This window comes from Dipodomys merriami, unplaced genomic scaffold (assembly GCF_024711535.1).
Source record: "Dipodomys merriami isolate MVZ:Mamm:240054 unplaced genomic scaffold, mDipMer1.0.p SCAF_3, whole genome shotgun sequence".
Classification (NCBI taxonomy): domain Eukaryota; kingdom Metazoa; phylum Chordata; class Mammalia; order Rodentia; family Heteromyidae; genus Dipodomys; species Dipodomys merriami.
In genome coordinates, this window is record NW_027204492.1 from 89,895,852 (window position 1) to 89,923,217 (window position 27,366).

Consider the following 27,366-nt stretch of genomic DNA (forward strand, 5'->3'; position numbering starts at 1 on the left):
TGGAACTTCAGAGACTACTGGCTTGATAATGTGTAGATGAGCACTTCTTTTGACCAAGGGCTGGGCAAGCCCTTGGCAATGTAGTTTTCTGTTGGTAAACTCCAGCATGCTCAGTGCTGCTTGGTGAGTCTGTAATTCTGCATGGTGGAATTTTCTTGAGGGTCATGGGAAACTCAAGATTTGTATAGAAAGAGGTTTAGTGGTATATACTAAAGCCATTCATTAATCATGATTTAGATCCTTCTAAGCTTGTTGAATATATTAACTTATTTCTTTTTGTCATAGCCCTAGAAGTAGATACTATTAGCTACATGTTCTAGAACCATCTGGAAAATGCAAGTGAACCTCCCAGGAAGTGTAGGAGATAAAAATTACTAAAGGTCACAGATTCAGAATTAGTCTGTTTCCTGAGATGGAACTCCCATACTCTAAATGATATCTGGTGGTCCTTTGTGGGAGGAAGAGGGCAGGGACTGTAATGATAGCATCAGTCAATATTTATCCATTCACCACATGTAAGGCATGTTACTGGCATTATCTCACTATTTACCCTCACTAACACCAGGATGTTGATTCTATCTATATTCACTTTCTATGCAGAGACCCAGGCATGCCTGAATTTATGGCTACCTACTGGGATGTTTTCTGGTGCAATCTGTGTGCTGACCCTTAATAGCATGTATATGTGAACAAGCCATATCTTTTAAAATATTTTTTTCAGTGCTGAAGATTGAATGCAAAGCCTTGCACATGGTAGGCAAGCACTGGAATACTAAGCTACACTCCATCCCCCACACAGATTTTTTCCAAGTGCTTTCTGGTGTTTGAATATTATAAAATAAAAGTATACAGTGATTATGATGAAGCTCAGTGTACCTATTTGCTAATTCTCTTGTGTTTGACATTCATTACTGCTTTATATTATCACAAAAAAATCATCATCCATCGGTAGTAAAAAATTTTCAAGGCATAAGATATCTATCTTATATCCCCAAAGTTTACAATTCTTGAATAATGGCTATTTGAGGTATTTGAGTACTAGACATTAAACCCAGGGCTTCACATAGGCTAGGAAACTGCTCTTCTACTTGAGCCACACCACAGGCCTTTTGCTTTTAGTTTGTTTTTAGGTAAAGTCTCACATTTTTGTCTGGACTGACCCTAGACTGTAACCTGTCTACCTCCACCTCCTCAGTACTTACAAGCATGTATCACCACATGTAGCCATGGCTATTTTAGCAAGAATTTTATTGATACTTTTGTGTATGAAAAACTACCTTACACTTATTAAATTAAACTAGAATGTGAAAGATAGAAAACCTATCTTAAATTATTTATGGAAACTTTTATAGAATGTTATAGTAAGACTTAGTGTTATCTTCTCTCTGATTTAAGAATTATACTCAAGGAAATGGAGCCATGGCTCAAGTGGTAGATGACTAGACTTTAGCGAAAAGGGCTCAGGGATATAGGGCCCAAGTCCTGAGTGCACACACACACACACACACACACACACACACACACACACACACACGACACTCAAGCAAATGTAGCTAGTAGCATGTTAAAAAGGAATTGAAGAAGAGTTTTAAATATTTAAATTTACTCAAGATTTATTGGAATCCAGAATTAATGTAGATTTTAATTGCAAAATCTTTGTCTAAATAACTCAAAACATATTACAGGGCTGTTTTAGGTTGTTGGAGAGATTTGATTTTTGAAGATGACATATTCACTCTATTCCTATACAAACCTTTACTATAACATTGATGGCATTTAAAAATGTGACCTAGGATATAAAAATAAGTTTTGCCTTATAAGCCTTAGATTTATCAATTTTTCTCTCTTCATTTCTCCTTTTTAGTTTGTTTTCTATCTGACAAGATTTGTAGCAGCCTTTGTCTTAGTTCCCATTTCTTTCAGTGATTATGAAAGTCTGGAGAGAATCATAGAGAGATTGGACTCTCCCCCAAAGAAAACACCCCTATTCTCAAATAGAGTCCTTTTAGGCCTGGTTCCAGAAGTCCCTCATGACATCTGGGCAAATCTAGAGCCCTGGGATGGAGTTTCAAACATTGTTATGTTCTGCTGTGTCCTTGCCAATGGAAAACAGTACAGGAGATGGAGAAGAATGGATGTGGGCCTTGTGAGGAAGGTTCTGAGGACCAATAGCTATGAAGGGGAGGTGGAAGAAGCACAAATGGGAGAACTCAGGTTGTGAAGTAGTTACAATGGAAGCTTCAGTACCAGGGTTTGGACTCAGGGTTTTGTTTTCTTTCTCAGCTTTCTTGCTCACAGCTGGTACTCTATCATTTGAGCCATGCCTTCAATGGGCATTTTGCTGGTTTGTTGGATATTGCATTTTACATACTTCCTTTTCAGATTGGTTTTGAACTAAGTTTGGCTTGAGCTACCAGCTCTCGCCATTTCATTTAAAATCGCAAGCAACCCCAAGCTGCCGACACTTCCTAGTTGTTCTTGCTTTCTCTGTCTTCTTAGCACTTTTGCCTTCTAATATACTACTTGATTTTTCTTAATGATTTTGCTAAGTGACCTTGTTGTTTTTATTTCTGTGTTTATACATCCTAGAATGTAAGCTGTCAGGAAAGCCGACTCTTATCTGTAATTTCTTTAGTAGCTGGAACAATGGTTGGAGGTACTCAAGAACTGTGTGTTGAGTGAATGAAAGAACTGAGAGGATGACCATCTGAGGATGTTGATGAATTGGGCCTTACTTGGGAAAAGGAGAGACAGCTACAGAAATGACCTGGCTAGTCATTAAATCTACCATTGGCTTCTGCCAATGGTATCAATCTGAAGGGATTACTAGATTTAAACACCTTCTAGAGACCTTCATTAAAGCAACTTAGAAATGGCTCACATTGCAGAGACTTGAGTAAAATATGAGCTCTGTTATTCCTGGGTATAGTTTAACATCTCAATCATGCTACAGTAAAACTCATGGAAAAAAGAGAAGACAATAGGGGCTGGACATGTAGTTCAGTGGTAGAATACCTGCCCATCATGGGCAGTGACCTAGGTTCCATCTCCAATACTGAAAAAAATAAAAACAAGGAAATTGAATTCTAAGTCCACTGGGCTTAAAACTGGATGCTACCAGCTCCAAGCCATGCAGCCTTGGACAAGTTACTAAACCCATCTGTTCTTTGGAACACAACACCAAAGATGCATTCCAAAGCACACTATTGCTCACTGTTTTGTGAGGATTAAACTAAATTCATTTAAATAAAACTGTTGCTCAGGATTTGGCAAGGGCAGATCAGTAATTAGAAGAGGCTGGAGAGGTTCCTGGTCAAGAGCATTGGCCTTTGAATGTGTGGATTAAAATCTTGCTGCCACTTAACTAGTTGTGAGAATTTGTTGTAAGAACAAGTATATCCATCCCAAAAGGACAGTATTTGCTCTCTTATGGTATTGTGATAAAGTGCAAAGAATAGATGCAAAGTGTATCAAAAGGGGAAGCACAAAAAGGGGGAGCTATTTTCATTATTTTTGTTACTTCTTCTTAAAAAAAAATCTCCTTAGCCAGGTGCTGATGGCTTATGCCTGTAATCCTAGCTACTCAAGAGGCTGGGATCTGAGGATCATGGTTCAAAGCCAGCCTGGGCAGGAAAGTCCATGAGACTCTTATCTCCATTAACTACCAGAAAACTGGAAGTGGCTCTGTGGCTCAAGTGGCAGAGGGCTTGCCTTAAGCTCAAGAGCTTGGAGACAGCACCCAGGCCCAGAGTTCAAGCCCCACAACCAACCAAAAAAAATCTCCTTAAGTAGTTGTACACAGCATGTCAGTTTGTGAGTATAATGCATCTTGATCATTGTCACCCTTTTCATCATTCTCTGCCATATCTCCCAACCCTGTCTATCCCCTCATTTTGCCTATTTCCATTTTCAAATACATATATTCAACATTATGACTGAATTTGCCATAATTCTGTTTGCTACTTCTATTCCTGAAGCGCTTGATTTATTTTTTTCACACCCCATTTCCCCCCATTTTTCTCTACTTGAAGTATGCTAAGTCTTTACATATTGGGCTCTTGGTGGTCAATTGTAAAATCACAGCTGCACTGTGTGATGGTGTAATCAGAAGACATGCCAATGCAAGTTCTAGGTATTTAGAAATATGAATGAGGAGCATGTCTTAATCTCACAGATATTTAAGAAGCGGAGATCAGGAAGATCACAGAAGCCAAAAAGTTCAAGAAAATGTGGTATATATACATAATAGACTTCTATGCCTCCATCAGAAAGAATGACATTGCCCCATTTGTTAGGAAATGGAAAGACTTGGAAAAAATTATATTAAGTAAAGTAAGCCAGGCCCAAAGAAACATAAGTCCTATGGTTTCCCTTATTTGCAATAACTAGTATATGTCTGAGACATGCAGAAAAGGTCAGATAAGTTGATGTTAGGTGAAATGAACCCCAAGATAAGTATTCAAATGTTTTTTTCTTTCTTGCGATTGTTTCTAACATATTTATAAGATGATTTCTTTGTTGCTTTGTATGTCCCTCTCCCACGGTATAACCCCTGTTTTCATTGTATTTGATGTTGGTATAATTTGTGGAGGGGAAGGGCAAAAACAAACTGTTTAAATAGGGATACAGGTGGACCCATTGCAACAATGAGATGTATAAGTCATAATGTTGAAAAATGAACTTTATAACTTTGGCTGGGCGGGACTGGGGAGGGTGGAGGGAGGGGGGGAAGATGGGAAGAGATGGGAAGGGGAAACAAAGGAGGAGGCAACAATGCTTGATAAGAAATGTACTCATTACATTGCCCATGTAATTGTAACCCCTCTGTATGGTATTTTCACAATAAATTTTTTTTTAAAAAGTTCACAGGAGCCCAACTGAACTAACAAGCTAGGTGTGGTGGTGTGTGCTTGTGATTTCAGCTCCATAAAATACAGAAATAGGGAAATTACAGCCCAAAGCTAGCCCGAGGACAAAACAGGATACTCTGTCTGAAAAAAAATAAAGCAAAAAAAGGATTAAGGGCATGGCTCAAGAAATGGAGCCCTTTGCCTACTAAGTGTGAGGCCCTGAGTTCGAATGTAAGTACTATAAAAAAGAAATAAAAATAAGAAGTCTGAACAAGGACCAATAAACAGGCATATCATGGAGGGAATTTTTCAAGTAGAGTATGTAGGACTTGCTCTTATCTCATAGGAAACATTATAGTTCTTTTTCTCAAACTGGAAATACAAATCCAAAGTAAAGCTTAGTCCTCCAAATGAGTTTACTATTTAAGAACAGGTCTTGTTGGTAGCTGTAAAACCAAATGCATTATAGAGAGAGAGCAGGTGGCCTCCCTGTGACTAGAAAGACACAATTCCCATGAAAGTTAGAGGGAACATCCTGAGAAGAAAAGGTCACTCCTCAGGAACAGAATCTAAGAAAAACCAAGCCACTTGTTTCTACTAGCAGAGATGGAGATTGACATAAAGAACAAGATGGCAAAGAGGTCAAGAAAACAAAAAGAACATGAGAAATGCTGATCTTGACATTATTGATAGCTGCATTGCCCAGCCAGCCTATTTTTGTTCTGTGAAGATTCCAGGAGGCAGAGTTCCTATGTTTTGACTGAGCCTGGCAAGTCTTTACAGGCTCCAAAATAAGTCCACATGAGGATCAATTCAGTTGCTGGTTTTCAACAAGTTTGATTTAAAAAGCCAAACCCAAATCTCCATGCCAGAAATTCAAATTCTGGGAATTTAGCCAAAAGAGATGAATCAAGATTGTAACCATGGATTTATGAGCACAAAGTGGTTGCAGGGATGACAGATCATTTATCACAATCACAGAAATAACCATTTACCACCTGTATTCTATGTGCTCTATGTAATCTCAGGCCATCTCCATGGCACACCTGTGAGATGAATATATTGATTCTGGTTCTAAAAGTAACAGAACGAAAGGTAAGGTACAGCTCATTGGCAGAGAGTCCCTGGATTCCAACCCCAGCACCATTTCTGTGATTAATTAAGAAAAGAATGAAAACTTATAAATACTGATTGATTGGCCTGTCCTCAAAATTGCTAGCACATTTCAGAGCCAGTTCAAATCAGTTCTATTGGCCTCTTAAAATCATCCTGCTGAATTGTAACTCCTTTGAACAACTACATAAAGATAATAAAAATATTTTAAATTATCTTATAACCTTTCTCAATCATGGACTTTTCTGCCCAGGCATTGAATTGTGATCCTCCAGATCTCAACCTCCTGAAAAGCTAGGATTTACCTGTGTGAGCCATCAGCATCCAGATGGCACTTGTTTAATTTTGATCAAAAGGATTTTGATATCATCACCAGTTTATGTGTTTATATACGCTAATGAGTGTTGAGAATTGCCAGACATTTCCTATCCTATATACACAGACACATGGACACACAGACATATGGACACACACACACACACACACACACACACACGTTTGACCTATATAGCTGCTGTAAGTTCAGTTGAGCTTCCAGTAGCTTCTATTTATGAGATGTGAGATCCTGAGCTACTAATTTTAACTTGTCTATGCTTTATTTTCTTTATCTATAAAAGAAAGAATAAATTTCTATTAGGTTATCTCATAGGGCTATTTGGAGGTTCAAACAAAAATGCTATCTGCTATTTGACTTTGTGACTTGGGCACATCCTGAACTAGGGGCTTATTGTGATATCTTCACAATTTCTTCTGGACAAAACAATCACTGGACTGTCTCTCCCATGGGCAAATAGGAGGTCCAGTCCTCTTGTACTGCCTTTGATTGTGTAACTTTATAAACATAGCCATTCCTCTCTCTCCTCCTTACTCCCTGAAGCTTGAAGATTTAAAATATCTTTAAGAGTCTAACAATAGCTCTTTCCTGTGTTTATCAGAAGTTGTCCCTACTCATAAAAGAATACTAGCTTTTATGAACCTGGCTAAGCTAAGCCATTGCCTGTTTGGATATGAGATCCTGAGGATTCCAAGTCAGCATATAAAAGGGGCACAGTGCTTCCTTCTTCCTCAGCCTTGTGTTCTTTATGTAGTGTTACCCAGCACTCTCTATGATCTCTCACGACGATCACTTTTTATTCTGATTTTGGTTTTAGCGTTTCCAACACATCTTTTGTTTCTGAAAGCATTCCTGAATTTGAAGATCTCTGTCATCATCATCTTGCTGGAATCTTGTTGGGAAACCCCTTACTGTGTTTGGGACCCCATTGAAAGAGAGTCTGTGTATTTCAGCTGGGGTGTCATTTCAACTAGGCCACTGAGCAGGGATGGATCAAAAGGAGTCTGTGAAAGGACACCCCGCCATTCCTTCATATTGCTAACACATAGCACATATTAGTCAAAGATGCTGTCCCTGGGGTAAGAAGGCAGAGATGGGGGCAAAAGTATCAAGCACACAAGTCTGGGTGAGTGCCGCTTTGGTTGTTATGGTTTGTTGATTGACTTTGCCCTCTTTCAAAATTTACCTTTAGCCCTTTTCCCGGGCCAAGCTCATGAGTCACATGGGAATTCTCCCTTTCTTTTTTTTTTTTTTTTTTTTTTAAATTGTATTTTATTTTATTTGAGAACATACTGTACAAAGGGGCTACAATTACATGGGCAGGATAATGGATACATTTCTTACCAAGCATTGCAGCCTCCTCCTTTGTTTACCCTTCACTTCCCTTCCCCGCCTCCCCCCTCCCCCCACCCAATTTTACCCCCCTCCCCCCACCCAATTATACCCCCCTCCCCCCCCCCACACCGGCATTGTAAAGCTGGTTTTGACATGACATTTTGTACTTCTCATTGTTGCAACAGGTCCACCTGAATCCTTAAACGACTTGTTTGTGCCCATCTACTCCACATGTTATACTGACATCAAATATAGTGAAAACGGGGGTTACACTGTGGGGGAGGGACATACAAAGCAACAAAGAAATAATCTTATAAATGCATTAGAAATACATGCATGAAAGAAACGAAAACATTAAAATACATATTTAAGGGGGGAATTCTCCCTTTCTGAACCAATACTCTTAACAGAGAAAGCTTAACAGAAAAGCATTTTGAACTTCCCAGAAGAAGAGAGAATTCTGCTAACAGGCTGCTATTTCTTTTGCCAGTCCTGGGGCTTAAACTCAGGGCCAGGTCACTGTTCCTGAGCTCTCTTGCTCAAGGTTAGCACTCTACCACTTGAGCCACAGCATCACTTCTGGCTTTTTCTGTTTATGTGGTCCTGAGGAACTGAACCAAAGGCATCATGCATGTTAGGTAAACACTCTACCACTAAGCCACACTCTACTCTGAAGATGTTGGACTTGCCAATCACTTGTCACACAAGCTAGTTCTATAAAACTAATCTCTCTCTTTCACTGTCTCTGTCTCAGTCTCTCTTTTCTGTTTCTCTGGAGTATACTGATTGAGAAAAACTCTTCCTTAAGAATCTCATACCCTTGGTGGAGAGATTTGCCTGCCATAGAGTTAACACAAAGAAGAACCTGAGATTTCTTCCTATTTCTTTTTCTTTTTAAATTGTGAAACTACCATACAGAGGGGTTACAATTACATGGGCAAGGTAATGAATACATTTCTTATCAAGCATTGTTGCCTCCTCCTTTTTCCCCCTTGCCATCCCTTCCCTTCTCTCCCCCCACGCCAAAGTTGTAAAATTCATTTTTCGACATAACGACTTGTACATCACATTGTTGCAGTGGGCCCACCTGTATCTCTATGGATCAATGTGGTATATATACAAACTGGAATTCTATGCCTCCATCAGAAAGAATGACATTGCTCCATTTGTTAAGAAATGGAAAGACTTGTAAAAAAATATATTAAGTGAAGTAAGCCAGGCCCAAAGAAACATAGGTCCTATGGTTTCCCTTATTTGCAATAACTAGTATATGTCTGAGACAAGCAGAAAAGATCAGATAAGTTGATGTTAGGCGAAATGAACCCCAAGATAAGGACTCAAATGTTTTTTTTTCTTTCTTGCTATTGTTTCTAACATATTTACAAGATATTTCTTTGTTGTTTTGTATGCCCCTCCCCCACAGTATAACCCCTGTTTTCGCTTCCTATTTCAAAGTTCCAGTTTCTTTATATTTTTTTCTTTTTCTGTTCCAAGACTAGGACTTGAACTCATACATGACACTTTTGTTCATTGCCTAGCACTCTACCAACTGAGCTACACCTCTAACTCTCTCCATTTTCTCTGTATAAAAACAATATAAGATAATCTTCTCTGAATGATTTACTGTGAGATTTTGGTTTACTGAGAAATTTGAATTTATTCTTCTTCAGTGTGTGTCTCCTAACTGCCACTAACAAGTGAAGCTTCCAAGACATGTTTTGCATTTTGCCTTATTTTTAACCCTTTGCTGAGAAGTATTCCTCTAGCTTGATCAAGATGCTGCCATGGGGAGAACCATATGGTGTCAACGTGTCTGGACCAGAGACCTGGAATTGTCTCATTCTTCTTCTTTGAATTGACTGATCTCTGGGAATTTCTGCCTTGACTTAGTAGCTCTCACTCCTTTGGAGAGCTTGCTGGGAGCCCTGTCTGGTATTTCTTTCTACACAGGATTGCATTTATGCAATTTGTTTTTATCCACTTGTAATGTGTTCTGATTGTCTATGCTCTAGATTCTAAGATATTCACAAGTATTATTGACAAATGAGATTTCATTTGGTATCCTAATCCTACCTCTGTCTTGGCATTTAAACATTGCATAATAAGGGTTCTGATTTCAGAGAGAACATTTTTTATTGTGCTTGATGTGACATCAAACTTAGTTAACAGAGGGTTTGGGTAGGAATCTCTACCCTAAAATATTAAATAGTGACACAAGGAAGCAAAAGACTTGTGTGTGTAGCACATATCTATAACATGATTTTGTCTGCAGATACAAACAGAGAAGATTTAACTACATTTATGCTGTTCTGAAGATTTTCTTTTAAAAACATCTCTGTCTTACAGGGAAAATCATACCCATTCAGGGGCCCATTTCCTCCTGTGTGGAATCCTATCGCCTACCTAGATCATAACAACCTCTGGAGAACAATGGATATCATGGGGGAAGAGGTAAAGCTTCCAAAAGCTTTTGTGGCTAAAATTTGTATTTTTTCATACAAGTTGAGTCCTTAAAAGAAAGTATGTCAGCCCTTAGTGGCTTACACCTGTAATCCTAGCTACTCAGGAGGCTGAGATCTGACAAAATAGTTGGAAGCCAGACTGTGCAGAAAAGTCTGTGAGGCTACTATCTCCAATTAACCAGCAAAAATCCAAAGTGGGTGTGTGGCTCAAGGGGTAAAGTGCCAGCCTTGAGAGGAAAAGTTATGGGACAGTGCTCAGGACCTGAGTTCAAATGCCAGTACCAGCATGAAATGAAGAAAAAAGGAAAGAGAAGGAAGGAAGGTAGGAAGGAAGGAAGGAAGGAAGGAAGGAAGGAAGGAAGGAAGGAAGGAAGGAAGGAAGGAAGGAAGGAAGGAAAGAAGGAAGGAAGGAAGGAAGGAAGGAAGGAAGGAAGGAAGGAAGGAAGGAAGGAAGGCAGGCAAAAAGAGAGAAAATGTAAGAAACAAGAAAAAGGGAAGAAAGAAAGAAAAAGAAAGAAAAAGAAAGGAAGGAGGGAAGGAAGGAAGGAAGGAAGCAAGCAAGCAAGCAAGCAGGAAAGAATGATATATTATCCATCTATCCTTTGTGCATAGCACATTGTGGAGCACATAGGAATAGTGAGTGAATACCTATAACTTGAATGAATGAACTTGTTTCTAACTCAAAAATAATATAACCAATTGCTACCTGCATGCCACTGCTGAACAGGCAGAAAATGATAAACCACTCAGCCTTCCTGGGATGATATTTGCAATTTAAAAAATGCTCAGAACATAACAAAGTAAGTCATCTGGCTATCCAATTCTCCATGCCCAAATCTGCAACCTATAAGAAAACATAAGCAAAGCTTCCTTGGAAATTCTGATTCAGACGTGATTCAGTACAACTTTCTGAGCCTAGATTAAAAAGGGAAATTTGGAAATAGTTTTTGTAACTTAGTACAGTAGCTCTACCTTATCCACAGTTTCACTTTCTGTGGTTTTAGAATAAAGTCTCTCTCTGTGTTTACTTCTGAAATTTTCCACTTAACATTTACTAAATGCAGTTACAGAACTTAATGACAGTATATTGTTATAACTTGTCCAATTCACTGCTATTGTTAGTCTCCTACTGGGCCTATTTTTTTAATTAAATTTTATTGTAGGTATGTTTGTGTAGGAAAATCTAGATAGATATATATGTAGATCTCTATTTACCTATGTATCTACGATCAGGTATAATCTGCAGTTTCACTCATCTACTTGGGGTGTTGGAACAAATGGATTAGGGGAACCACTATCAGTCATATTTGGAAACTATCCAATTAAAATTATACCTCTACTCATTGTGTTAAAAAGTTTATTGTAAATTAAATATAGACTGAGTACTATAACAGGAAAACTACACATATTTCTTTTTGGTTATAGTAAAGTGTGTGTGTGTGTGTGTGTGTGTGTGTGTGTGTGTGTGTGTGTGTGTGTGTGTGTGTGTGTGTGTGCGTGCGTGCTGATATCAGGGCTTGAACTGAGAACCTTAAATTCTCTCAGCACCTAGCTCACAGATACTGCTTTATTACTTGAGCTGCCCCTCTGGTCCAGTATTTTTTTCTAGTTAATGGGAGAATGAGTTATCATGAACTTTACTGCCCAGGCTGGCTTCGAACTGTGATCATCAGATCTCAGCCTCCTTAGTAGCTGGGATTACAAGCATGAGCTTCTGCTGCCCAACTGTGTGTTTGCTACACAGGACCTCTACCACTTAAGTCATATCCTTTTTTCCCTAGACCAGGAAAGCTGTTCAGATAACATTGTTTTCAGTAAAATAAACTACTGGAGGAATTTTAAAAATGTACATTTTACTTCTTGTGAGAGCTGTTGCTATTGTTTGGATAGTTATTTCGAATGTAAAACTGTCTTCCTTATTTGAATCTTTCTCTGAATGTAGATCCCCAGTGATGCTCCATGGAAGGCACCCCTTGCAGAAGTATGGGACCACATGACAATGGAGGAACTACTGAACAAGATCTGCTGGACTGAGTAAGACCCGTCATTAGGCAAAGGCACTTACTGTGATTACATTGTTGATTCATCTAGCAATATGGTTCACTAAGCTGATTTGGGTCTAAAACCATGCTGCAAGGCTAGTAATGTGGCTTAGTGGTAGAGTGCTTGCCTAGCATGCATGAAGCCCTAGGTTCAATTCCTCAGTACCACACACACAGAAAAGGCTGGAAGTGGTGCTGTGACTCAAGATGTAGAGTGCTAGCCTTGAGCAAAAGAAGCTCAAGGACAGTGCTCAGGCCCTGAGTTCAAGTCCCAGGACTGGCAAAAAGAAAAAGAAAAAAAGAAAGTTGCTACTGCCATGAAGTCCTCAGAACAGACCAGAACATGCCACCTCCTTAAAACAGCATACACCCATCAACTTGAAATTTTTTTTTTTGAGGAGGCTGGTTCTGGGGTTTGAATTCAGGGCCTGGCCCTGTCCTTGAGATACTTTTTCTCAAAACTAGTGCTCTACCACTTGAACCACAATACCACTTCTGGCTTTTTCTGAATAATTAAAAAGTCTCATGGACTTCACTGCCTGGGTTAGTTTCAAATTGTGATCCTCAAATCTCATCCTTCTGAGTAGCTAGGATTACAAGTGTGAGCCATCAACACCTAGCAAAGATCTCACTTATTAAGTTGTTGATGGGGGCATAGTTTATATTTCTCACTGGAAGCCAAATGTAGAGATGATTACCTTATGCATCTGGAACACTTTCTGTAATATAGTACCACTCCTCAAGGATATGAAAAGCAACTTCTAGGTTATTCACAACTATAGGGAACTATAGGTACAAGTGGACCTATTGGTGGTCTTTTCTAATGAAAAGTATATAGTGTTGAAAACAAGTGCTCATAGCACTGTAGACAAGTTGTAAAGACTGTTTAGACATATGATCTTAAGAGGCCTTACTGCTCTTAAATAGTAGGAAAAGTAGAAAGGATTATGAAAAGTTCTAGTTCAACCATATGGTGAGGTTTTTTGTAGAGTAAGAGGAATGAAAGCCAAGTTCAAGGAGACCGTCCTCTCAGGCTAAGTAACATTATTGGAAATATGTTTACTCTGGAGCTGACTCCTTCATGCCGTAGATCTATCATATTTCTTGCATTTGTCTTGGATAGTTGTATGTTCTTTATAATATCTAGGCTGTCTTCAATCCCCAAGATTCGATCTTCTGCATGCCCTAACCTACTGTCAAGGCTTTCTACTTTTTTTTTTTTTATTATTTCTTTTCCTTCTAATTAGTCTGCTTTGGTGGCTTCAAATTCTTTGTTGGAGCTTTGTTTACATCTTGTATGAACTTTTTTACTTCCTTAATTTGGTGTTCAGTGTTTATTCTCAAATCACTTAGTTGATTGGTTATGGTTTCCTTGGGCTCCCATTCCTTCTGTCGGGCTCTACTCAGCATTCCATTTGTGGTCTCCCTGGATTCCTTCAGCTGTCTATGGATTCCATGAATGACTCTATTGATCTTTGTCTATTCTCATCCCACTCTCACAATTCCTGTATTACTCTTTGATTAGCTTCCTCATGTTCATGCAATTCCTGTGTTGCTCTTTGTTCTGAGCCTGCTCACTCAATTCCTGTCTTCCTCTTTGACTGTTCTCAACCTGCTCACTCAATTCCTTCATTTCTCTTTGACTGTTATCAACCTGCTCATACAATTCCTGTATCAATCTTTGAGTAGCTTCCTCAAGCTCACGAGATTCCTATATTAATCTTTGGTTTGTCTCCTCTCTCTCCCTATCACACTCACACTGAGTCCTTTGCAGGTTTTCAGTCTTTTCATTCACCATATTTACCAGTAGTGTTTGTAGAGCTTTTTGGGAACTCTCCTCTGGATTATTCATTAACTGTTCTGTCACCTGATTATCATGAGTGGGAGTTGAGATACCCGGAGTTGCCATTTTTCTTGTGTTTTTTTTCCGGTTTGTTCTGTCCATTTGGTATGAAAGTAACACCAATTTTGTGCTAGAACACTATTTTAAGGCAAGCATCAACCAAAGTCCTGTAGTTGCATCAAAATGGCTGCAGATACTATCTACTTCAACAGATACAATCTATTCAACATCAAACAACTATGGATTAAGAACAGCAAAGAAGAATTTGGCAAAGCAGAAATTATTAGGTTTAGGGAGAAATGTGGGGAAAAATAGGATTAGAGGGCTGTGGAGAGGTAAAAGGAGAGTGAATTTAACCAAGTTCTAATCTCAGAGAGGGAAATGGATTGGACAGAATGACACGAGAGAGATTTTTTTAAAAAAGAAAAGAAAAAATGGAAAAACAAAAATTTAAATTTAAAAAGTGAAACACTTAAAAATTATGTAACTTTGGGCTGGGAAGGTGGCTCAGTGGTAGAGCACTTGCCTTGCATGCATGAGGCCCTGGGTTTGAATCCTCAGCACCACATAAGCAAAAAAGAAAAATGCCGGAAGTGGCACTGTTGCTCAAGTGGTAGAGTGCTAGCCTTGAGCTGAAGAGCTGAGGGACAGCACCCAGGCCCAGAGTTCAGGCCCCACAACCGGACCCCCCCCAAAAAAATTATGTAACTTTAAAGAAATGATATTGAGAGAAGGAAAGGATAGGATAAGAGGAGGGGAGGATAGAAAGGAGACATGAAAAACTAAAAATAAAAATTCTTAAAATTAGTTACTTGAAAATTATATAGGTATAAAGAAATAATACATCTATTAAAGAAGTTAAGCCTAAAAGGTTGTGAATTGAGTAATACATTTCTGGATTAATTATGTACACAATGGGAGATAAGGTCTACTAATCGACAACAGGTATATATCTGGGGATGAGCAGAACAGCAGTTAAGTCACGCAAAAAAGAAAGAAAGAGCACTAAAATGAAAAGAATGAATAAATAAAAAGGACCAAAAGGTCAAAAGAGATTTTTTTAAAAAGCACATACACACACACACACACACACACACACACACACACAAATACACATATACACCAAAAATAAAAATTGAGAGGAAAAAAAGATTAATAGAAATCAATTAAAAATAAAATTCAAAAAAGGTACAAAAAGAGTTCTTTGATTTTTTTGGGGGGGCTGGTCGGGGAGAATGGGAAGATCCTGTATCTCCCTTGTGTCCATAACCAGTCTCTAGTTGGAGTCTCTGGTCTGCTTGTGGTGTTTGATTTTCCTGTGGCTTGGTTGGTTTCTTAAGTCAGTTTGTTTGAGCAGGCAGAAAAATGCTCTGCTTTCCCCAGGATTTTGTGATCCCCCTCCCAGGCTAGTTCTGTGGGAAAGAGATCTGCTTTGAGTATCACAAAAGAGGGAGATGGCTGTTTCCTCTAGTTTGGAGATGCTGTGATGAGGCTAGGTTCTGGGTAGAGTTGAGGCCTTTCAGCAAACAGTAGCTTTTCCCTGAGGGGCTAGCTCCTGAGACACTCAGAGCCCAGCCTAGAGCCATTCTCAGGGTTCATGTTTACTGAATTTCAATTGATTGTCTAGGCTGCTGTAGGAAGGGGCAGCCTCTGGCTCTGTTTACCCAGTGAAGAAAGTCACTCCTGGGGAGAGGGCGGAGCTTTCCTGCCTGGCTGGGTGACATTCCCCTGGGTGGAGCTAAGCCTGGTAGGTCAGGTCAGATTCCTGTGTCCTGCTAAATGACTCTTTTATTTCCTTCCAAGGCCTGAGTTGGATCTAGCTGCTCAGCCAGGCCTTTGTCAGTATTAAAGATGGAGATCTCCGGTAGTGGGGCAGGGGCAACCTTCCCTCTTCTGCTCTCTGAGAAGGAGGATGTCAGGGTTCTACTCATGCCAGAATCTTGGTTCCTGGGCCATCTCTGATCTGTGATCTGCAGGATGAAGATATCTGCTCCTTGTCAGTTCTTGCTGGGGTTGAGCAGAATCCTCTCGCCCACTGTCTGGCGTCTTTGTCCGGGACTCTGTCTATTGTAGATATGGTGGCTACAGCTGCCGGTGCTGCAGCTGCCGCAGCCCCAGCTACTGGCAAGTGCTGAGATCTGACTCCTGGCCTGGATTTTCCCTCTCTGGCCAAACTCTCTGTACTGTGATGGCACACTTGGTGTGATTCTCTAGCCTAGGACTGTTCACTGAAACACTAAAACTGCTTTCTATGCGAGAGCTTGTTCAGCCTCCAGCTTCTCCTCCTCCATCTTCCGACAATCTACTTCTTTAACCCTAACACCAGTCCTTTTTGTTTTCCTGATTTTTGAGATAGGGTCTCACATTTTGCCCAGGCAGGTCTGCATTGTGATATTTCTATTGACTTTTCCCACTAAAGATGGGATGACAGGTGTATGCCAACACACCCAAATTTTCCCTGTTAAGACGGTGAGGGAGGGGGTCTTGTGAAAATATTTTTTTTGGCCTGGGTTGTCCTCAAATCTTGATCCTCCATATCTCCACCTCTGAAGTAGCAGAAAGGGAAAGATACATATAGGGATGGAAAAAGAGGGAGAGAGGCTGATTCAAAGCTTTTTCTTTCTTTTCTTTTTGCCTGTACTGATGTTTGCACTCATGGCCCCACACTTACTTAGAATGCTTACTCAGCTGGTGCACTACCACTTATGCCATGTATTCTTGAAGCCCTGCCTTTTTGGCCAGTCCTGGGGCTTGAACTCACAGCCTGACACTATCCCTGAGCTCAAGGCTAGCACTCTAACACAGCTTTTTGTGTTTATGTGGTGTTGAGGAATTGAAATCAGTACTTCATGCATACTAGGCAAGGACTTTACCACTAAACCACATTCCCAGCCCCAAAGATCTGCTTTTTGTTGGTTATTTTGAAGATGGAGTCTTGTGGGCTTTGCTGTCCCACTGGCTTGAAAGAATCATCTTCTAGATCAGAGTTTCCTGGGTAGCTAAAATTAAAATTATTAGCCACCAAAATCTGGCTGAATGCATCATTTTATTTTTTTCAGTTTGTTTCTTTATTTCCCTTTTTTATTTTTTTAATTATTTTTTTTTTGTATTTTATTGTGAAAATACCATGAGGGCTTACAATTACATAGGAAAGGTAATGATTACCTTTTTTTTTTTTATCAAGCATTGTTGCCTCCACATTTGTTTCCCCTTCCCATCCCTTCCCATCCCGTCTCATCCCCCCCACACGCCCACCCCCGCACAAAAGTTGTAAAGTTCGTTTTCTACATAACGACTTGTACTTCTCATTGCTGCAAAGGGTCCACCTGTATCCGTATTTAAACGATTTGTTTTTTTCATTCCCCTCCACACATTATACCAACATCAAATACAGTGAAAATAGGGGTTATACCATGGGGAGGGACATACAAAGCAAACAAAGAAATCATCTTACAAATATGTTAGAAACGATCACAAGAAAGAAAAAAAAACATTTGAATACTTATCTTGGGGTTCATTTCACCTAACATCAACTTATCTGACCTTTTCTGCTTGTGTCAGACATATACTAGTTACTGCAAATAAGGCAAACCATGAGACCTATGTTTTTGAGCCTGGCTTACTTCACTTAATATAATTTTTTCCAAGTCTTTCCATTTCCTAACAAATGGGGCAATGCCATTCTTTCTGATGGAGGCATAGAATTCCATTCTATATATATACCAGACTTTCTTGATCCATTCATCTACTGAGGGGCATCTGGGTTGGTTCTATATCTTAGCTATGGTAAATAATGCTGCAATAAACATAGTTGTGCTGGTAGCTTACTATGGTCTTGCTTGTGATCATTTGGGTAACTGCCCAAAAGTGGGATTGCTGGATCATAGGAGAGCTCTATGTGGAGTCTTTGAGGAACCTCCATACTGCTTTCCAAAGTGGTTGAACAAGTTCACACTCTCACCAACAATGCAGTAGGGTTCCTTTGTGGCCACATCCCCTCCAGCATCTGTTTTTATTAGAGTTCTTGATTACAGCCATTCTAACTGGGGTGAGGTGGTATCTCAATGTTGTTTTGATTTGCATTTCTTTTATGGCTAGAGAGGTTGAGCATTTCTTCATGTGTCTATTGGCTGTCCTTCTTTCCTCTTCAGAGAAGTTGCTCTTTAAGTCTTTAGCCCACTTATTATTGGGCAGTTGTTTCTTTGAAGATTTGTTGTTGAGGGATTTAATTTTTTGAGTTCCAGGTATATTTTAGATATGAGACCCTTGTCTGTTGTATGGCTAGTGAAGATCTCCCAATCCATGGGCTTTCTGTTGACCTTGCTAGCTATGTCCTTTGTCATGCAGAAGCTCTGCAATTTCATGCAATCCCATTTGTTCAACCTTTATTAGATTTGTAGTGTTTCTGGTTCTCTAATAAAAGAATTTAGGCCTGTGCCAAGGAGACCTAGGGTTTCTCCTATTCCATCCTGTAATGTTTTCAGAGTGTCTGCTTTGACTTCGAGATTTTTTATCCATTTGGAGTTGATTCTGGTTCAGGATGATCTATAAGGATCTAGCTTTAGTTTTCTACAAGTGATTAACCAATTTTGGCAGCACCATTTACTGAAGAGGCTCTCTTTCTTCCATTCTATTTTTTTTAGCTCCCTTATGAAAGATTAGATGGCTATATATCTGTAGGTTCACTTCTGGGTCTTCAGTTCTATTGCATTGGTCCTCAGGTCTGTTCTTGTGCCAGTACCAAGCTGTTTTGATTACTATGGCTTTGTGGTAGAGTTTGAAATTTGATATTGATATCCCTCCAGCACTGTTCTTTTTGTTAAGGATTTTTTTTTCTATTCAGGGTCTTCTATTGCTCCATATGAATTTTTGGATTGCCTCTTCTATTTCCTTGAAGAACGAGGTTGGAATATTGATAGGTATCACATGGAATTTGTAGATAGCCTTGGGAAGTACTGCCATTTTCACGATATTGATCCTTACAATCCAGGAGCATGGGAGGTTTTGCCACTTTCTCAGTTTTGTTTTGATTTCCTTTGTCAGGTTTTTAAAGTTTTGATCATAGAAGTCCTTCACTTCTTGGGTTAAGTTAATTCCTAGGTATTTTATTTTTTGTGGGGCTATTATGAATGGAGTTGCTTTCCTAATTTCAGCCATGCTCTTATTGTTGGCATACAAAAAAGCCATTGATTTTTGAGGGTTAATTTTATACCCTGCTACTTTGCCAAAGTTTTGAATCATCTTGATTAATTTGGGAGTGGAGTCTGTGGGATTCTTTAAATACAAGATCATGTCATCTGCAAAGAGTGAGAGTTTTACTTCATCATTCTCTATTTGGATCCCTTTTATGTTTGCATTTTGTCTTATTGCTGTAGCTAGGCATTCTAATACTAGATTGAAGAGCAGTGGAGAAAATGGACATCCTTGTCTCGTTCCTTAGTTAAGAAGAAATGGCTTTAGTTTTTCACCATTAAGTATAATGCTGGCTGTAGGTTTGTCATATACAGCCTTTATTGTATTGAGGAATGTTCCCTGGATTCCTAATTTTTCCAGAACCTTCATCATAAAGGGGTGTTGGATCTTGTCAAATGCTTTTTCTGCATCTATGGAGATAACCATATGGTTCTTATCCTTGCTCTTTCTGATATGATGAATTATATTAATTGATTTGCATATATTGAACCAGATTTGCATCACTGAAATGAATCCTGTTTTTCATGGTGTATGATTTTTTGGACGAATTGTTGAAGTCAATTGGCCAAATTTTGTTGAGAACTTTTGCATCAATGTTCATCAAAGAAATGGGTCTATAGTTCTCTTTCTTTGATGAGTCCCTGCCTGGTTTGGGGATGAGGGTTATTATGGCTTCATAGAAAGAATTTGGTAGTGAATCTTCAAATTCATTGAAAAGTTGGAAGAATGTTTTTGTGAGCTCTGCTTTGAAGGCCTTGTAGAATTCCACTGTAAAACCATCTGGTCCTGGGCTTTGCTTAGATGGGAGGTCTCTTATTGTTGTTTCTATTTCAGTGCTTGATATGGGCCTGTTAAAATGGTTTAACTCATCTTGGTTTAGTTTTGGCATGTCGATATTTGCTAGGGAAAGGTTCATTTCTGTGAAGTTCTCAATCTTATTAGCATAAAGATTTGAGAAGTATTCCCTTATAATGTTCTGAATCTTGGTTGTTTCCGTGGTGATGTTTCCATTCTCATCTCTGAGTTTATTTATTTGGGTATGTTCTCTTCTTTTTCTGATAAGATTTGCTAAGGGTCTGTCAATTTTGTTAATTTTTTCAAAGAACCAACTCTTTGTTTTGTTGATTTTTTCTATGGTTTTTTTGTATTCTAATTCATTTAATTCTGCTTTAATTTTAATTATTTCTTTCCATCTACTGGATTGGAGTTTCTCTTGCTGCTCTTTTTCAAGGAGGTTCAGATGTCTCATTAATTTGTTGGTTTCAGATCTCTCCAATTTGTTGATGTAGGAACTCAGAGCTATAACCTTGCCTCTGAGTATTGCCTTTGCTGTGCCCCAGAGGAGCTGGTAATTTGTGTGTTCATTTTTGTTGAATATAATGAATGTTTGAATTTTGTTTCTAATGTCTTCCATGACCCACTGGTGATTCAACAATGTGTTGTTCAGCCTCCATGTATTACAGGACTTTCTTTGGTGGCTTTTGGTGTTCAGTTCTAATTTTATTCCCTTGTGGTCTGGGAGAATTCAAGGTATAACTTCAGTGTTTCTGAATTTGGACAAGTTTGCTTTGTGGCCTAAAATGTGGTCTATTTTGGAAAATGTACCATGTACTGCTGAGAAAAACGTGTATTCTGATGGTGCTGGGTGAAATAATTTGGTAGATGTATGTTAAGTCTAGTTGATATATGCAGTTGTTTAGATCTGCGGTTTCTCTGTTGAGTTTTTGCCGAGTTGTTCTATCTAGTAGGGATAGTGCTGTGTTAAAGTCCCCAACAATTAATGTCTTTGGATCTATGTGAGATTTGAGGGAAAGTAGTGTTTATTGGATAAATTTGGGTGCTCTCTTGTTTGTTGAATAGATATTTAGAATTGTAATATACTCCTGAAAGAGACATCCCTTAATTAGTATGTAGCGACCTTCTTTGTCTTTTCTCACTAATGTTAATTTAAAGTCTGTTTTATCTGATATTAGGATTGAAACTCCTGCTTGTTTATGGGGGCCATTTGCTTGGTAGCTTTTGTTCTAGCCTTTCACTTTCAAAATGTGTTTGTTTTTATGGGCAGCATAAAAACAAACTCCTGAAGGCAGCAAATAGAAGGCTCTTGTTTTTTAATCCAATTAGACAATCTATGTCACTTAATTGGAGAGTTAGGTCCTTTAATGTTGAGAGATAGGACTGAGAGGTATTTGGGAGTTCCTGCCATTTTATTCACCTTCTCGGGGGCTGTGGTCACTGGGTTCTTCCTATGGTTCTTGGATTCTCTGGGTGTGGTTTCTTGGCCTTTATTGTGGTCTTTTTGGTTTTCTATGTGTAGGACATCTTTAAGTATCTTTTTTTTATTGTGAAAATACTGTACAGAGGGGTTACAATTACATGGGCAAGATAATGAGTACATTTCTTATCAAGCATTGTAGCCTCCTCCTTTGTTTCCCCTTCCTATCCCTTCCCATCCTCCCCCCATATCCCACCCAATTCTCCCCCCCCCACCAAAGTTGTATAGTTCGTTTTCGACATAATGACTTGTACATCTCATTGTTGCAGTGTGTCTACCTGTATCCCTATTTAAACGATTTTTTTTTCCCTTCCCCTCCACAAATTTTGTAGGGCTGGTTTGGTGGAGATATATTGTTTCAGTTTTTCTTTGCTATGGGAGTTTTTTATTTGACCTTCAGTTATGAAGGAGAGTTTAGCTGGGTGCAGTATGAAAGCATCATTTTAAAGGAGAAAGTACTTGAAGGTTTAATATAATAACAGATTGCCTAAATGAATTATACAACACTCGAAATATGGAATGATGTATCTATTGTTTTAAAATCATGTTGTAGAGAAATTTAGTTGCTTCAAAAATCATTATAAAACACATGGAAAAGTAGGTTGTCATGGAATATGTGCAGTGAAATGTTATCTCAGTGCTAACTGAATCCGTTTATACATATATACATATATATATGCATACATATATATATGCTGCCAAAGCAATGCAAATGTCGTAATCTATTTATCCCTTATTACTCTGTTGCATATTTTAGTTTTTCCAGTTGTTCATTATTACTAATATATAATACTCTGCCTATTCTAAAATGTTAGAATGCAACTAATTAGGAAATAGTTAATGATTTTGTGCCATGAAATCAGCACCTTTTAAAAAAATTGATAAGTCTAAACCCTTATCCAAAGCTAACTGATACTTCCTTTGAAAAAATAGCTTACACGATAAATTTCTTTATTGTCTTAAAATTATACAATTTATTTTTAAATCCTATGCTTTACATTGTCAAAATATGGTGAGAGTTAAATTATGTGCATTTGTGGAGGTTTTTTTTGTTTTTGTTTTTAGAACTTCTGTTATAGAAAGTTTCTTGATTTTGTTTTGTTTTAGTGCTCATAGTGAGGTTTGAACTCAGGGTCTAGGTGATGTTCCTTAGCTTTTTCACTAAACGCTGGTGCTCTCCCACTTGAGCTGCTCCTGTATTTCTAGCTTTCTACTAGTTAATTGGAGATAATAGTCTCATGGACTTTTCTGTTCAGGCTGGCTTTGAATGGCAATCTTCAGATCTCAGTCTCCTGAGTAGCTAGGATTGCAGGTGTGAACCACTGGTGCCTGATTTAGAAAGGTTATTATACATTCACTTGTACCTTGTCTTCCCAGAGAGCTTAAGATAGGACCAATTATATTTTGAGAGATTGTGGAGACTTGAGATGTTCTATATCATGGCTCTTGGCCTCTAGTCACTGAATACTCTTAGTGTTGACTTATCTTAAAAGGATTCTGGGGTGGGGGAAAATACTGTTGGGGGTTGGGCTAACAAGGAGGATGAGAGGTTGAATACTGTTAAAATAGATTGTTTGCAGAAAATAGAATGGTGAAACTTGTTGAAATTTGGTGGGGGCAGGGGATCACAAGAGTAATAGAGGGGTTAGATTGGTTGAAATTTATTATGATTGGTTGGAATATATTATAAACGTGTGGAAATGTAACATTGAACTCTCCATTCCTGTATAATAAATATAAGCTATTAAAAATAGCATTCTAAGCCCATTCGATAACTGCACACAAAAGGAAATTTTCTAATTCATCCTAAGAAAGATATATATAGAATTATTTCCTGGTTTGAGAAAAATAATCCTGTGAATAACCTGGTGTAACTCAAAGAAGAGCACAATCATGTATTCAAAGATCAGTGTGCACATTTTTTAATGGCTCACTCCTGTAATTCTAGTTACTCAAGAGGCTAAGATCTGAGGATCACAGTTCAAAGCCGTCCTGTGAAGAAATATCCATGAGATGATTATTTCCAATTAACCACCAAAAAGCTGAAAGTGAAGCTGTGGCTTAAGTGGTAAAGCACTAGCCTTGAGCAAAAGAAAGTTAGGGGCAGCACCCAGGCCCTGAGTTCAAGCCCCAGGATCAGCAAAAAAAAAAGTTTCTCAAAAACACAAATTACAAAATAAATATTTAAAAACAATTTTTTATTGTGAAAATACTGTACAGAGGGGTTACAATTACGTGGGCAAGATAATGAATACATTTCTTATCAAGCATTGTAGCCTCTTCCTTTGTTTCCCCTTTTCATCCCATCCTTCTCCCCCCACCCAATCCTCCCCCGTCCCCTGCACCAAAGTTGTAAAGTTCGTTTTCGACATAACGACTTGTACATCTCATTGTTGCAATGGGTCCACCTGTATCCCTATTTAAACGATTTGTTTTTCCCCTTCCACTCCACAAATTATACCGACATCAAATGCAATGAAAGCAGGGGTTATACTGTGGGGGAGGGACATACATTAAAAAACATTTTTTAAAAAATAACCATAAATGACATTTCAATGAGACTTGGGCGATCATTTTTAGAAAACTTGTGCCTTGAAGAAAATGCTTCAAAATGCAGCTAGTCATTATCTTTTTTGAAGTTAGAAATATGGAAGCTACTCTTCTCATATTTTTATTTCATGAATTCTCCAAAGTTGATCTAATGTGTATATATTTTTCATGTAGGAAAATGTTATAACATTTATCTTTTAAAAAGTCAACAGGGCAAAAAATACAAAAATAGTAAAATAGTATTAGACTAGCTGTCTTGACCTTCCATCGATCAAATACTGTTCCCATTCTTTTATTGCTCAGGTTCTGGAAGTAAGTCAAAAGGATTAGAAATGGACCCACCTTCCGGTCATAATCACAGTCACTTCCCTCATCTGCAGTTCAACTATCTGTCGTTTCAGTTCCCTATGCTCAACTTCCATCTGAAAGACTTTACACATGAAAATAGAACAATGAAACCTGTTTAAATTTTTCAAAAAGTGGGGGTGGAGATGGGAATTAGTAATTGAGGGGAGAATTTGATCCAAATATGTTTATATATATGTATATACATGTATTACATATATGTGTAATATCATGGTGAAATTCTTTTGTACAATTGATATATGTAAATAAATAAAAGTCACCATAAAGATTCTTTTTCATAATTCTTTCAAGAAAGAGATATGATCCCAACAGTTAGAAGGTCAAGGCAATGATCCTTATTAAAGAGATCCCAGAATTTGCATTACTATGATGGATTTTAGTGTGCATTGCAAAGGACTGGGTCCTTGGAATTGCAGGAGATTGTCCACTTCTGGTGTGTTTCTTGACAGGACATAACCTCTTAGCTATTTACTAGCCAAAGAACCAAGCAATTGTTCACCCATCATTGTTATAATAACTAGTTTCCATATATCCATTCTTGGAACTTGTCTTCTTCTAGGCAGTAAAATAATTGAAATAGATATCTGTGACTACTTTTATGTTTCATGTGTCACCTACCATATCTTTTGTACACTATGAATGAGTTAAAAATTTTGTTCAATTGAAGCATGGTGTCAGTGACTGGTGCCTGTAATCCTACCTACTCAGGAGGTTATCTAAGGATTTTGACTCAAGGCCAGCCTAGAAAGGAAAGTTCATGAGACTCTCACTCTAATTAACCACCAAAAAGCAGAAGTGGAGCTGTAATTGAAATGGGAGAGCACTAGCCTTGAGGAAAAAAAGCTAACGGACAATTCTCAGGCTCTGAGTTTAAGCCCTAAGACTGGCACAAAAACGATTTTCAAATAAGAATTCTCATGCATTCATTCAACAAGTAACTACTGAGTGATTCCTATCTGCCATCTGCTCTTTTGTTAAAGGGGACACTACAGTGAGCAAGAAAAATAAGGTTCCTGTTCTCATGGATTGATATTCTAATGAAGGAGACAACAAAATAGATAAGCCAATAATCAAGATAACTTTAGATGTTAAAGACAATTCGAAAGATACTATACAAGTAAAAATGACAGAAAAGGCCAGAGTGGTAGGCATATGGAAGCTAGTGCTCATTTTCATTGGCAAATAAGAGTGCATATTTCTGAGGAAACATTAGAATACATGGGAGAGGGTATGAGATGAGAAGTAAAAGGCAGGCCTGAGCTACATTACTTAGGGTTTTGGAGTCTGTGGTGGAAAAGCTGAACCTTATTCTGATTTTGGTAGAATGCTAGTGGGAGGTTTTAAGCAGGGGAATAGTGCTACTTGAATTCCATTTGAGAGAGAGTATTCAGTGTGTTCAGTTGACACTAGATGAGGGTGAATGGGAGCAGAGACCAGTCTGCAATACTCCTGGCAAAAAGTGATGCTAAATCAATGGGAGTGAAGATGAACAGTTGTGATGAGAACTTGCTAGACCTCACTTACAGATTGGAGGAAGAAGAAAGAGTGATGGAGAGAGAGAAATAAAATTTGATTTCTAGAATTTTGACTTTAACCCCTTAGGGGGGCATTTTACCAAGATGAAGACCACTGGAAGAATGGCAGGTTGTGTGTAAACAAATCATAACCACACTGAATATGGAACAAAACTTGATTCTGAATAATGTTTCACTGAAGGAGTGTGAAATCTCATAGTCTCCAAATCTCTGTTGTTTGATTCTATAATATGGAATTCTAGTGACATTTTCTTGCAACTTGTGCAGTGGTACAATTTTAGAGAATTAAGAAGGTACTTTTCTGCATTTGCCAATATTGTTTTTTTCCTTCCTTTGCAGATCTGCAAAACAGTTAGCCACTCTTTTTGTGAACCTCTGTGTCACAGCGGAGACCCATGAAGTCTCTGCTCTGTGGTTCCTGTGGTATGTCAAGCAATGTGGGGGCACAACCAGGATCCTGTCAACAACCAATGGAGGGCAGGTACCTATCCATTCCCCACCCACTACTAGAATGAAAGATTGTCCTTCAATCAGGAGCTGCTGAAGTTCTACACAAGCTTGTGGCATAAACTGCTTTATCCTGGCAGCTCATAGTGGCTTTCAGAAGAGAAAGTTAGGTACCCAGGATGAGCCTATAGTGACCAGTGTTCTTTTATGACTATGGTTGTCTTTATGGTTTTTTTTCCATTGGGATATATACCTGATTGTTGTCTGGTAAGTTTGTAGGAGACTATCTGATGAACATAGCTCTGGCACTTCCTAGAAAGCTCCAAAAGGAAAGTTAGAGATGCATTTTCAATTGAAAACACACACCATGGGATGGAGTTGTAGCTTGGGAGGTAGAGAACTTGTCTAGCACATGCTAGTCCCTGGGTTCCATCCCCAGCACTATTCCTAAAAAGGATTATTGGAAAAAAAAAACACATACGGAATTCCTTCTCTTTTTCACTCATCCAATACCTGTTCTTGAGCCACAGCATTATACAAAGCACTTCGCTATAGGCACAGAAAGAAGTGGATTTGAGTTCTTAATCTATGTAGCCTGTGTTCCTCTCCTCTTCTTTCCCCTGTTTTACTTTTCTCCTCTTCCTCCCCTTCTTCCCTCCTCCTCCTCCTCCCTGTCTTCCTCCTCTTCCTCCTCCTCCCCTTCTTCCTCCTCCTCCCTGTCTTCCTCCTCCTCCCCTTCTTCCTCTTCCTCCTCCTCCTCCTCCCTCCTTCTTCTCCTCCTCCTTCTCCTCCTCCTCCTTCTTCTCCTCCTCTTCCTCTTCCTCCTCTTCCTCTTCCTCCTCCTCCTCTTCTTCTTCTTCCTTCTTCTTCTTCTTCTTCTTCTTCTTCTTCTTCTTCTTCTTCTTCTTCTTCTTCTTCTTCTTCTTCTTCTTCTTCTTCTTCTTCTTTCTTCTTCTTCTTCTTCTTCCTCTTCCTCCTCCTCCTCTTCTTCTTCTTCTTCTTCTTCTTCTTCTTCTTCTTC

General features: G+C 38.7%; 1 protein-coding gene across 1 annotated transcript in view; it reads left to right on the top strand.

The window, feature by feature from the left end:
• Nucleotides 1-27,366, top strand: part of Maob (monoamine oxidase B) — a 108,339-nt gene that overhangs the window by 53,479 nt on the left and 27,494 nt on the right. Inside the window, exons 4-6 of the mRNA XM_070040591.1 lie at nucleotides 9,979-10,083; nucleotides 12,037-12,128; nucleotides 26,238-26,379. Coding sequence (XP_069896692.1) covers nucleotides 9,979-10,083; nucleotides 12,037-12,128; nucleotides 26,238-26,379 — 339 coding nt within the window. The remainder of the gene's footprint in view (nucleotides 1-9,978; nucleotides 10,084-12,036; nucleotides 12,129-26,237; nucleotides 26,380-27,366) is intronic.